At 41.2% G+C, this 13,406-nt stretch overlaps 1 protein-coding gene across 1 annotated transcript in view; it reads left to right on the top strand.

The window, feature by feature from the left end:
• Positions 1 to 13,406, top strand: part of PIBF1 (progesterone immunomodulatory binding factor 1) — an 85,652-nt gene that overhangs the window by 57,455 nt on the left and 14,791 nt on the right. Inside the window, exons 14-16 of the mRNA XM_081858104.1 lie at positions 3,640 to 3,742; positions 5,788 to 5,918; positions 9,233 to 9,317. Of these exons, the coding sequence (XP_081714230.1) occupies positions 3,640 to 3,742; positions 5,788 to 5,918; positions 9,233 to 9,317 (319 nt within the window). The remainder of the gene's footprint in view (positions 1 to 3,639; positions 3,743 to 5,787; positions 5,919 to 9,232; positions 9,318 to 13,406) is intronic.

Raw genomic sequence — 13,406 nt, 5'->3', positions numbered from 1 at the left:
CAAAACACAAAATGTTTATTTTTATCCATTAAAAATTAGCTTTAAACATCTGAATCAGCATGAGAGAAGTTTTGAAAACGTAATTGTTTTCTGCATGGTATGTATATTGCTTGCATAATTCTTGGTCACATTGCTGATTCACGTTATACACAACAGGCACATTTATTTTATACAGTGGTACCTTGGAAGTCAAACAGAATCTGTTCCGGAAGTCCGTTTGACTTCTAAAACATTTGGAAACCAAGGCACCGCCTCCGATTGACTGCAGGAAGCTCCTGCAGCCAATCGGAAGCCCCATCGGATGTTTGGGTTCCAAAGAACATTCGCAAACTGGAGCACTCACTTCCAGGTTTGTGGCGTTCAGGAGCCAAAACGGTTGAGACTCAAGGCATTTGGGATCCAAGGTACAACTGGAGAGAGAGAGAGAGAGAGAGAGCTTCTTGTGACATCTGGGTCTTCAAGCTGGCTACTAAAGGCGTGGACACTCTACCGCTACACTCTACCGCTTCTTTCAAGCTGGCACACACTACCCCATCTCAGATTTACCACACCCCGTACCCAACCAGTCAGCACTGCTGGCTGTCTTTCCATCAGCCATGATGGACAGAGGTCCAGAGGATGTATTAGATGCAAAGCAACAAGCTTCTTGTCCATATCACCTGGCCACATAAATTGAAAATTATCTTACAAGACAGAGGAGTTGAGCAACCTCATGACCACACAACAGAGCCTTAGCCTGGGAAATGCATGTTCTCCCATGCATTATCAAAGTTCCCATGTCTACATTAAACCATATATCATCAAAGCTTGCTTCACATTATCAATTGCCACCACCACGGATTAAATAACTGGCGGATTTGGAAACTGAATAAGAGCATCTAGTACCTCGTTCAGGCATATACTCAGTTTCCTTTAGAACCCAATTTTAATTATTTGTTTGAAGCACTTAGCCAAAAGGTTCCCACAGTAGCTTGCAAAAATGAATCGTGAGACACTTATTGCAGCAACAAATGTATATGTCAGGTAGAAAGTGCCAGCTGCAGTGCCAGTTTCCTGTTGCAAAATATTTTTCTTCATTAAGGGGACATGTTAGGAAATCCGGAGGATCTGAAGCCTCCCCATTGAACACCCCCTTTTTCAGTTGCCAACAGCATAGTGGCAAGTTTCAGTGCTTGTAACACAGAGGATTGGATAGACAGCTCTCCCTTTCCATAAACTGAGAGGGAGATCCACTTTATTCTGAAGGCTGTGAAATGCCCTCCCAGTGACGTAGGATTCCACTTTGATTATCCTCAATTTGAGACAGTGGTGTTTAATATATCATTATGTTAAATATATACTCAATGAGGAAAAGGTAAAGACTTCCCTAGGTATGGAAAATGTATTCAAACATCAACATTTTACATAGTACAGTAAAAAGTTTAAAACTGGCAAATTTTCATGGAGTAATTGTGGAATCATCTTGAAATTCATTTCAGGAATGTAGAGATTTTGTAAACAAGCCTGGATCTACAGATCATTCCATTTTGCTGCACATGCACATTAACTAAACAGGTAGCTGGAGGGGAAGGTCTGGATTATGCCCTGCTACTGCACCCAAATAGGTTATGGGTGCTCAGCGCATGATCTCAAACAACAGGAATGCCCACTCAGCCCCAGTTCTGCCCATAAAATAGTACTGAAGCCATTGCATTCCTGCCAAAGTAAATTAATCATGTTTGAAGTTACATTGAAATTTAATGGGACTTTATATCTGTCCAAAGGATAGTTTTGTTTCACTTCAAAACACCAAACCTAAAAATGATAAAGTTACACCCCAAGAAAGAGATTTGTAGAGATTTCTTATTGTGCAGCTTAAGTGTCTAGACTACTGGTGCTTCAACAAGAATATAGCTATTTGCCTTTTTTCCTGAATATAGAAAATACTATCAATATTTTCATTTATTTGATAATAGTTCACTCACAGGACACCATATCAACTACATAAAATAAGCAAACTTTGCATTGCTCAATATTTTGTTTCATGTTTTTCTTAACTTTTTTAAAAAAATACATTACTTCATGTGTTTACTTCATTGGTTTTATAATTTACTATGACTTAGATAAGTGCAAGCTGGAGAGATGTTTTTCTGTAATTACTGCCTAAAGGTAATTTTGTGGTCCATAGATGCTTTCTGATAATTATCTAAAACGCAACAGATAAAGGCAGTTGCTGTTGTAAGCAAAGTAATATGATTATGCTATGGGAAAGAAGGGGAAATATTGAATATTATTGTTCTAACCCAGTTAAAGCTGCATGTGTGGCCTATGGGCTTCGAACAGTAGAGATGGGAAAGAATCCAGTTCAGCCCCCAAACTAAAGCAGGTTCTTCCACACCCAAACATTTCTAATATGTTTTAAAGCAGTCTTGAAAATAAGCCCACCAAAATACTTTACTAACCTAGCTTCTCACATACAGCCCACAAAGGGAAGAGGCAGCACGTTTTCAGAAGTTTCTTTGCCTTTTTGTATGAAGGCTTTTTACCTTTTACAGGTGGGTTGACTTAGGCCCCAAATATCTGAAAGCCCACCTCCTTCCCTACACACTTTTCAGGTGTTACGACCATCCCATAATTTGATCATTGGGGAGGGCCTTCTCTGTGGCAGCTCCTCCGCTGCTGAATCCCCTCCCCACAGAGGAGGCAACTTCATAATGTCGTTCACACCATATCCTGAAGATGCACCTCATTACCCGGACCTTTCATACCTGGGATGGATGGATAGATAGGTAGATAGATAGATAGATGGATAGATAGATAGATAGGGATGCAGGTGGTGCTGTGGTCTCCTCTAAACCACTGAGCCTAGGACTTGCTGATCAAAAGGTTGGCGGTTCGAATCCCCGCGACAGGGTGAGCTCCCATTGCTCAGTCCCAGCTCCTGCAAACCTAGCAGTTCGAAAGCATGCCAAAAAGTGCAAGAAGATTAATAGGTACCGCTCCGGTGGGAAGGTAAACAGTGTTTCTCTGCGCTGCTCTGGTGTTGCTGTTCCGTTGTGCCAGAAGCGGCTTAGTCATGCTGGCCACGTGACCCAAAAAAACTATCTGCGGAGCGGACACACGCCGGCTCCCTCAGCCTGTAAAGTGAGATGAGCGCCGCAACCCCAGAATCGTTCACGACTGGACTTAACTGTCAGGGGTCCCTTTACCTAGATAGATAGATAGATAGATAGATAGATAGATAGCCTATTCTATTCTAATAGTTTATTTAACAAAAACTGTGTACCACTTAATTGTAAAAATAGCCTCTAAGCAGATGATTTGCAGCCTCTTTTTACTGTTTTTAATACTGGTTTGTTAAAATTGTTGTAACCTGCCCTGGGACTTCATGGTGAAGGATGGGTAAGAGATCTAATTCATGATTATTATCATCAGGTGAGTGACTGTTGTGTTGTTCCGTTGTGGCACAAATGGAGAGCTGATATGTTGTTCCAGAAACGTCTCTATAGCAGAATTAACAAAATATCTTTGCAACTCATATTTTATTGTCTTGTTTTGCATGTTAAAGTATTAGTGGAAAGTGTGGATAAAAGTAGGTGGCTTCATTTGTCATATTTGGAAGACAGATCTGAAATGTCCTTTCCCTCCGTTTTGGCGCAGTGTTCATTTGGCAAGAAGATTGCTGCAGCTAGAAAAGCAAAACACGTTGCTTGTAAAAGATTTGGAGCATCAGAAGGAACAAGTTGCCCAAATTTCAGAAGAGGTACACAACTCTCAACAATGTGTGTGTGTGTGTGTGTGTGTGTGTGTATTCCATACATCTTGAATTGGCATTTTTAAGCAACATTTTTACTGCATTTGTTATGATTAGCCAACTGAAGAAAGCATGCACACTAACCCTTTTCAGAGCAATTTATGTTGTATTAAAGCAGAGATCAAAATACAGATTAGTGTGCAGACTAAACAAAAATGCAGACTAGACAGATAAGTCTCTGTTTTCTGAGCTGGGGAAGAACTAGCAAAACTGGTTCAATGTTCTGGAGGTTTCCCTCCCCTCACATGTAATATTGCTGTTTTTATATCGTTTCTTTTAGATTCCTTATCCACTAAAACATACATATCTGAGAAGTCACTAGCTTTCCCAGATTTCTCTGGCTCCTGAGATTTCTAGCATACAATGTTCGTTAACTTCTGACGCAACTGGTAAAATAGCAAAATTCTTTCTGAACTTACCAGTCTTTAAAAATCTGCTTTTAACCGAAATTTATGGAGTGTTCTTTTACTGATACTCTGGTTGTTGCACCTAAAGCAAAAATCATAGAATTGTAGCATTGGAAGGGACCCTGAGGATCATCTAGTCCAACCCCCTGCAATGCAGGAATCCTGCCCACAGCTGGCCCTGGATGGACTTGAACCACCAACCATCTGAGTAACAGCCAGACACACTAACCCATTGTGCCATGGGGGTGGGGAGCAAATTGCCTATAGCCAAAACACACTGGGTTCCATAGTGGGTGGTCTTGCCAAAGTCATTTTTCATGGAACCCCACAACCTCTTTCTATTTTATTTTAATTTTTTACCTTGCACATAAAGCTAAATGTGTGCAAGTTAAATGTGCATATGTTGCAGGCTTGCTGCATAAAGAAGGTACCTTATACCAAGTTATACTAGCATATCTCCCCCATCCCTGCTGAACCAGGACCCAGCCAACTGAGCCAAGCCTGGTGGGTTGTATGCCCTGAGAAAGGGGCGTCCAGGGGTGTGGCCAGAGAGTGGGTGCTTAGACTGGTCAGCTCTGTCACATGACCTGGCAGCCCGGCATAAATTAAGCTAGCCAAAAGGGTGGTGTAACTCAGATACTATTTTAGAGGCTTGTTTTCCCTCTGTAAGACTGAGATCTGGGATCTGACACACCCATTTAATTTACACCAGCTTGCTTTACGCCAGCTTCTTGTGCATAGGATTGCTCCCTAAAGGCTTTTTACAGTGTTAGCAAGCTGTATGGGAGCTAAATACTCTAAAAAATGAAACTTTAAAAATTCCAAGGTTAGCATCCATTTTACTGATCTCTCTAGATTTGCCTTAGGAAGTGTTTGCTATATTATATAAGTGTTTGCTATATATATGTTATACATTTGAAATGATTGCCAGATTCTTGATGTGGTATGTTCTAAGGCAAGGCTGACAAGGAAACAAAGAAGTCTTTAAATGCACATCTTGGCTGTATGTCTGAGATTGTGTGACAGTTGTGGCTCACTCTCAGGCAGTTACAACTGAAATTTAAGCTTGATGGGGTTTAAACTGTTGTCCAGCAACTTTTGCAGTTTTATTCATGTGTAGTTTACAAGATGATGTTATTAAGAGAGTATCGGGACGCGGGTGGCGCTGTGGTCTAAACCACTGAGCCTCTTGGGCTTGCCAATCGGAAGGTCGGCAATTCGAATCCCTGCGATGGGGTGAGCTCCCGTTGCTCAGTCCCTGCTCCTGCCAACCTAGCAGTTCGAAAGCATGCCGGTGCAAGTAGATAAATAGGTACCGCTCTGGCGGGAAGGTAAATAGTGTTTCCATGCGCTCTGGCACTCATCACGCTCCTCTGTGCGCCAGTAGCAGTTTAGTCAAGCTGGCCACATGACCCAGAAAGCTGTCTGTGGACAAATGCCGGCTCCCTCAGCCTGAAAGGGAGATGAGCACCACAACCCCTCGCCTTTGACTAGACTTAACCATCCAGGGGTCCTTTACCTTTTTTATTAAGAGAATACAGTTCTCATTCCTGAAATTGAAAGAATGATACTTTTTGCACCCCACAGCGGGACAGAGGTAATTCGTTGCTGAACCAAGTACAACAGCCTTACAGGTATCTCATTGAGTCTGTACAACAAAGAGATTCTCAGATACTTTTACAGAAAGAACAGATTGCACAGCTTGAGAAGGATATTAGGTAAGTATTCAGAATTTACTGTATTATTTTAGTTGGATTCTGGATTCTTTTACTTCATTTTAAGACCAGTTTGACGGCAGGACAGATTAAACAACAATGCCAAACGATGACGGTTTAGTTGAAAGTTTTTATCTGGCTGCCAGTTTTTTTAAAAAATCTACTGCATTATTTGTTTGTGCTTTGGTATGTTTTATTGGTTGGTTGCACGTCATTAACTATTTTACTTGAACCTTTGAGGAAGCCATTTTTGCAACACTGCTGCTCTTTATTAAATACCTATTTCAAAGTGGCAATCAGCACAGACATTGAAAAGATGTACTGTAATCTTAGTCACACACATGACTTCCTTGCCTCCTTGAAAGTCAAGGGGCATGAATTACTCATGCTACCTTCCTGCAAGGCCAGCAGCCTGCATGAAGATTCAATCTCACCGGTCAGTTTTGCATTGTCTCTGAATGATGGGCTCAATTTCTTAGTTCTTAATACCACACCCTCCTCCCCATGAAGTATCATTGACTTAGGAAGCAAAGTATGCTGAGGTTAGTCCTTCTGCAACATTTTATTCCCTTTTCTCCAAGGGCAACGGTTAAATTCTCAGTGTAAGAAATGATTTCTCAAACGTTATAAAGCTTATTATTATTTGTACAGCCAGACATGTATGCTTAAAACAATGCGTGTGGCTTCTTATTTGTAGGGAATTATGGTGTAGAGTGCTACCTGTGTTCCTCCTTTGCTCTTTAGGTCAGTTATAGGCAGCAAATATGTATTTCTTCATTATAAGGCCGAAGAGTGAACTGTCCCAGAATCTTACGTTTCACAGGTCATGCATTCCAAAGCAGTATTTCCCAGGTTTCTATCTGAGGAACTTTTTCTGTAGTAAAATTGTAGGCACACTTCTTTTTTAACATGTGCATAAGCATGAGAATTACTTGCCCACAGAGGAGTCTGTGCCCTGTGGATATGTGCCTCCTAATCGGAAGTAGCTGAGTCTACAACTTGTATAGGGAGATGGCAGGCAGCCCCATCTATTTTTTGCTCTATAAGACTCACTTTTTCCCTCCTAAAAAGTAAGGGGAAATGTGTGTGCGTCTTATGGAGAGAATGTAGGCTGCGCAGCTATCCCAGAAGCCAGAACAGCAAAAGGGATTGCTGCTTTCACTGCGCAGCGATCCCTCTTGCTGTTCTGGCTTCTGAGATTCAGAATTTTTTTTTCTTGTTTTCCTCCTCCAAAAACTAGGTGCATCTTGTGGTCTGGTGCGTCTTATAGAGCAAAAAATACAGTAATTCTGTTCTGTGTCTCAAAAGCAATTGGTGGATGCAGACTCACGGCAGGGTTACTTTAACCTAGGCGAGAGGTAGGGAGGACAGGGAACTGATTGGAAAAAGGGAAAGCCAGAGCATAGAATCGTGGAGAAATGCAACAAGCCCCCTCCTTTGCCAGTAGAGACTTTGTGCTAATTGCAGCTTTTAATTAGTTTCTCTCTCATGGCACATTTTTATACCCCAGGACAAATTTTGAGAACTGCTAATGTCATCTTTGCCCTCAGATAACACGTCATGTTCCGCTAATTACAGTCTTTTCGTATTGGATTATAATAGCAGTCATTATAGGATGTGTGTGCTCCTTATGGATCAGTTATTATATATGTCTTGAGTGCCACAAGGAAGGCTGGTTTTGATGTCAGGCCAGTCAGACTGTCCCCTCTCGCCCTGCCCAGGGCCAACAGCCCTATGAGAAGGATGGGAGCAAGGAAGTCATCCAGACACCATTAGGGCCTGTGGCGGTCAAGACTGCCCCCTCTCCACCCCACAGGGCCAACAGACATCATTGCCCTGTGAGAAGGAGGAAGAGGAGGGTCTTGGGGAGGGTGTTGTTTGCGTTATTGTAAAATAGTAGAAATGTTTTTTTTTGTTTTTTTATGATTTTTATTGAAATTTACAATCACCAACCAACCCCCACCACCCACCACCAAAAAAATAGTAGAAATGTTAGATTGTAAACCACTTTGAACGCCTTGGCAAAAAAAGAAGTATACAAATCCAATAAACAAAACAAATTCAGAATTTCCAAACAGTGTATATAAAACATTTTTAAAGAAAAACATACAATAATTACAGTTCAGCACAGTAACGTAAAGTTTTAACTTCCCAGGATTAGTGTTCTTGGGACTTAAAACTTTCCGTCTTGTCACGTGACCTCATTTCTTAATTTGTCTCACCTTAATTCAAAACCAGCAAGGGTAATGCTGCTCCATCCTTTTATTTTTGTTGATTGTTTTTTAATCTCAGTTACATCTAGGTGATTTAAGCAGAAAAGCATGGAGAAGCTCATTGTGACACACTTCATCTCTTTATTTAAAGCAGGGGTAGGCAACCTAAGGTCCGTGGGCCGGATCTGGCCCAATCACCTTCTCAATCTGGCCCGCGGATGGTTTGGGAATCAGCGTGTTTTTACATGAATAGAATGTGTCCTTTTATTTAAAACACATCTCTTGGTTATTTTGGGGCCCTGCCTGGTATTTTTACATGAGTAGAATGTGTGCTTTTGTTTAAAATGCATCTCTAGGTTATTTGTGGGGCATAGGAATTCGTTCATTTTTTCCTCCCAAATATAGTCCGGCCCACCACATGGTCTGGTGGATGGTGGACCGGCCCACGGCTGAAAAAGGTTGCTGACCCCTGATTTAAAGTACCCCCAAACGATGCATCTCCACCGTTTTCTCGTAAACCTGAACAAAGACATAGAGTTGTTCCAGCGTTTTCCTCATATGTCTTCTACAGCATTTTTATCAACATCGTTTTGTTTTGTTTTTTAATCTGAATCCCATCCAATTTTTCAACAGCCTCCTTGAACTTTGATGGCTTGTGCTATGCTTGAACAATGCTAATAAATCAAACCAGAATTTAATTTATTGTGCTTTTCGGTATAGAGCAATATTAAAGAAAATTAGCTCAGCTGACTAAGCTCTCTCATTTGATTAATAGTACAAAGCCTGAACTACTTAAACTAGTATATTTAATGTTTACAGTGGTTTGTCCCATTGAAATCAGTGGTACGTGGGGTGGTTTGAATATTGGTTAAAATGGTCTATAGCTCACAGCCTAAAGATAGCATTCATGTTTTCCTTTTGAAAATGAATGTAAATATACAGGTTTTAACGAGGACAAAGTTTTTCTGTGTGCTGTTGCTTCAGCATATGCTCATGGTTGCCAAGAATTGCTTTACAAATTCATGTTGTAACCAGAATAAAAGATTAGAAAAGATCATCCCTTGCTATTACTGTGTTTCCTAATACTATCGCTTTTTCTACCAGTCTTTTAAATAAAGAAAAGGCGGCTTTGCTGCGTGTCAAGAATCAAATGGCAGCAGATTTAGAAAGACTTCTAAATCACCGTGAGGTAATCTTCTTGTTTTAGCATTGCTATTACCATATATTGGGTTTTTCCCAACATGTTAGTCATGGGGCTGTTTTGTTTTTCTCTCCGCTCATGTTATTAAATATACTGAAAGCAAATGCCCATCCAGGCACCTCCCTCACCACTTTTCCCAGGCTGTTTCCCTTTATCCTCTGCCCCTCCAGTTGCCTCATAAGGTTGGCTGTTGAAGGTTGCTCTCGCTGCTGAAATTTAACTTGCGTGATGGTAGCTTTTCGATGGATAAATTAACTCATGCCAGCCACAGAATGTACTGCCACATCCCAGTGTGACTTGCTTTGTTCAGCAAACTGCACCTTCCCAAGCCCAGCATGGTGACCTAGGCCAGTGTTTCCCAACCTTGGGCCTCCAGCTGTTTTTGGACTACAACTCCCATCAACCTTAGCTAGCAAGACCAGTGGTCAGGGATGATGGGAATTGTAGTCCGAAAACAGCTGGAGGCCCAAGGTTGGGAAACACTGACCTAGGCCATGCCACGTTACTTCTTTGCTTGGCATTTATCGTATTTTTCCATCTATAAGATGCCCCAATGTATAAGACATTTTGGGAGTCTCAGATTTAAGAAAATGTACCCTCAGCACTATCCGTGTATAAGACGCCCCCTAATTTTGGACATTATTTTTTAGGGAAAAAACCTGGTCTTATACATGGAAAAATATGGAATTTGTTTTTTATTTGGAAAGTATATATTCACACTTCTAATCACAGGGCCACTGGGAATACAGTGGTGCCTCGCAAGACGAAATTAATCTGTTCCGTGAGGCTCTTCGTATAGCGGTTTTTTCGTCTTGCGAAGCAAGCCAATTGACAGCTTAGCGGATTAGCGCTATTAGTGGTTTAGCGGCTTTTAGCGGATCAGCTGATAAGCGGCTTATCAGCGGATCAGCTGATAAGCGGCTTAGGGCTTAGGAAAAGGGGGGGGAGGGAAAAAACCCCGCAGGAACTCGCAAGACATTTTCGTCTTGCGAAGCAAGCCCATAGGGAAATTCGTTTTGCGAAGCGCCTCCAAAACGGAAAACCCTTTCGCCTAGCGGGTTTTCCGTCTTGCGAGGCGTTCGTCTTGCGGGGCACCACTGTACACTGTTTGTTCTCAGCATAACTTGCAAAGGAGGGCTGCTGTCACTGAAACCATGGTTTAGCATTACACAAGCAGGCCAAAGTGAGCCTGAGTCTTGTGTCACCCTCCATCTCTCCCCACCTCCTCTATTGCAACCACAAGAGAAGTAATTGAAGTTTTTCATTTCCAGATACAGGCATTTTCAATGTTACGTCTGAATCTGGACAAACTGTGTTTAGTTTTAGTTTCTTTCTGTGAAATGTAGTTAATGTCAATTTGTGGTTTATGCCTCCAGCTTCTTTATTAGTTGAGGTTAATAGAGAATCGGAGTAAAGCTTCCAATCTTCTTGTGGACAAGGGTGGGGCCGTGGTGGGGGAGTGCATGAGCCCTAGGCTTCCCAGGTTTTGTTCACTTTAGTTTAGTGTTGCATCAAAACAAGGCTGTTCTCTCCCCCCCTCACTGGAAATGTCCTGAGATTACCAAGGTAGAAAACTGAAAAGCAAATGGAACCACTTGGTCCTTCAAAACCCATGCAGATCTTGAACATTTCTGCAGAAAAGCTTGAAAGATCTATCTTTGATTGGGAGGAGTTGGGGAAAGAGGCGGTGTGTCTCTTGATGCATTGCATTCCTTGCTAGAATACTTTTAAAAATTGTACTCAACTGTGAACACAGAGATATGCTTTTTATATATATGTTTAAACTCTTTGTTTAGTACCTTGGTGCCACTCTGGGTATTACTTCACTTGAGCAATTAAGTTAATATCTGTGCGCTTAATTTCTTCCTCTTTTAAATCATTATATCACCCCTTATTCTGCTTTACAAACGTGTTCTAGGTTTAACCATTGGCAAAGTACTTTCAGATGATAAAATGAAAAGTTCTATTAAATTACAAAGAGCTTTAGTTTGTGTTAAGAACTCTTTGTACATTAATTTCTATAAATGCCACCAGCTGTTTTCTTTATACATTTATTGGCTACCATTGTCTTGCATGTGTAATGAATGGTTAAGTTGTGATACACATGCTATTAAAAATATTTTAGTACTTACACTAGGTGTATTAGAGCATTTTATTATGTCCTTGACACATAGTGTCATGCAGTATTAACAGAGGACTCATTCATTTTACCCTCTGTGAAAAAGGATGTTTCTCAAGAAGAGAGCTTTAAATACATGCAAAGACAAAAGTTATCAGCTTTATATAAACTGTTGAAGACTTTGTACATTCTCCCACAACAAGATGTTAACTATTCTAAATGTGCTTCTTTTATCTGGCGGCATTTCGTGAAACTTAATTAACAAAATCCATCTTAGCAACTATTCTTATATGCCTTCAACTAGAAGAAGGAACATGACTCCCATGTTAGGTTGCATGGGGCCCTGGGTGCCTGAGCACCCACAAAATTCCCCATGAAGGGGCCGGGCACCCACAATTTTCAGTGCCAGGGCCATGCAGTCTGCATGGCACCCATGGTCGCAGGGCGAAGTTGGCACTCCTGTTAGGTTGTACCTTATAATGGGGTTATTGAATGTCCATATTGTTGACACTGTCGAGCTAAACTTCCTTTATTACTCCTGAAAAACTCTGTGTCGTAACCACTTACAGTAAAAAAATGTATCACACCATTACCATACAAGTCTTTACGGATATGAAAGTAACTTAGGTTGCCATCCACTGAACACAGTCGGGCCTACTTTTGAGTGGACATATATAGGATTGCACTGTTAATGAAGCAGTAAGATTTTGTATCTTCTTGGTCCCATTGTGTTTATGCTGTGATGTACCATCTTGGCCGTCACTTAGTGCAGACCCAGGTCATCAGGCTTGAGCTTCTACAGCCGCCGCCTGCCATGAACCACCATGGCAGGATTGGCAGCCAGAGCAGCAGATACGTTCTATGTTATTGATAATAGATTATCCTCTTGTTAATTGTGCTGTTTTAAATGTGCATTTTATATTTTACTTCCTTTAGTAAAGTTTTCATTTGAAATGCTTAAGATAATATTTTAGTTTCCCGTTACAGTGGTACCTCAGGTTAAGTACTTAATTCGTTCCGAAGGTCCGTACTTAACCTGAAACTGTTCTTAACCTGAAGCACCACTAATGGGGCCTCCTGCTGCTGCTGCGCCGCTGGAGCACGATTTCTGTTCTCAACCTGAAGCAAAGTTCTTAACCTGAAGCACTATTTCTGGGTTAGCGGAGTATGCAACCTGAAGCGTATGTAACCTGAAGCATATGTAACCTGAGGTACCAGTGTAATTATGTTGCTTTGAATGTATACTTTATATTTGACTTTCTTCAGTAATGTTTTACTCTGGATTTTTTTATTTGATGTTTTAATGTTGTTGTAAACTGCTTTGAGATTTTTTTCCTTTAAAATATGAAGTGGTATAGAAATGAAATTAATAATAACAACAACAACACCACTACCACCACTGCAGGGAACAGTTGTATCACCAGTGCTTTTAAAAATCCCTCCACTGTGTTAGAGTCACATGGCAGCAATGAATTACAACTGAATTAAGTTGCTGAATTACAACTCATTACCAAACTTAAAACCATGGAGAGACCTGGTCTGAATAGAGACATTGGATTCTTATCTCATTTTACATGATAAAGCTATTTTTGGCCATCTCATCCCTTGCTTTTTCCTGTAAGACCAATTGCAGTCGTTAACAGTCATCAACGACAACATCTTAAAAAGCAGAGACATCACCTTGCCAACAAAGGTCCATATAGTAAAAGCAATGGTTTTCCCAGTAGTGATGTATGGAAGTGAGAGCTGGACCATAAAGAAGGCTGATCGCCGAAGAATGGATGCTTTTGAATTATGGTGCTGGAAGAGACTCTTGAGAGTCCCATGGACTGCAAGAAGATCAAACCTCTCCATTCTGAAGGAAATCAGCCCTGAGGGCTCACTAGAAGGACAGATCCTGAAGCTGAGGCTCCAACACTTTGGCCACCTCATGAGAAGAGAAGACTCCCTGGAAAAGA

The sequence above is a fragment of the Podarcis erhardii genome (genome assembly GCF_964252035.2).
Source record: "Podarcis erhardii genome assembly, chromosome: 4".
Classification (NCBI taxonomy): Eukaryota; Metazoa; Chordata; class Lepidosauria; order Squamata; family Lacertidae; genus Podarcis; species Podarcis erhardii.
The sequence above is the reverse complement of the archived record's forward strand: the minus strand, read 5'-3'. Positions and strand labels throughout refer to the sequence as shown.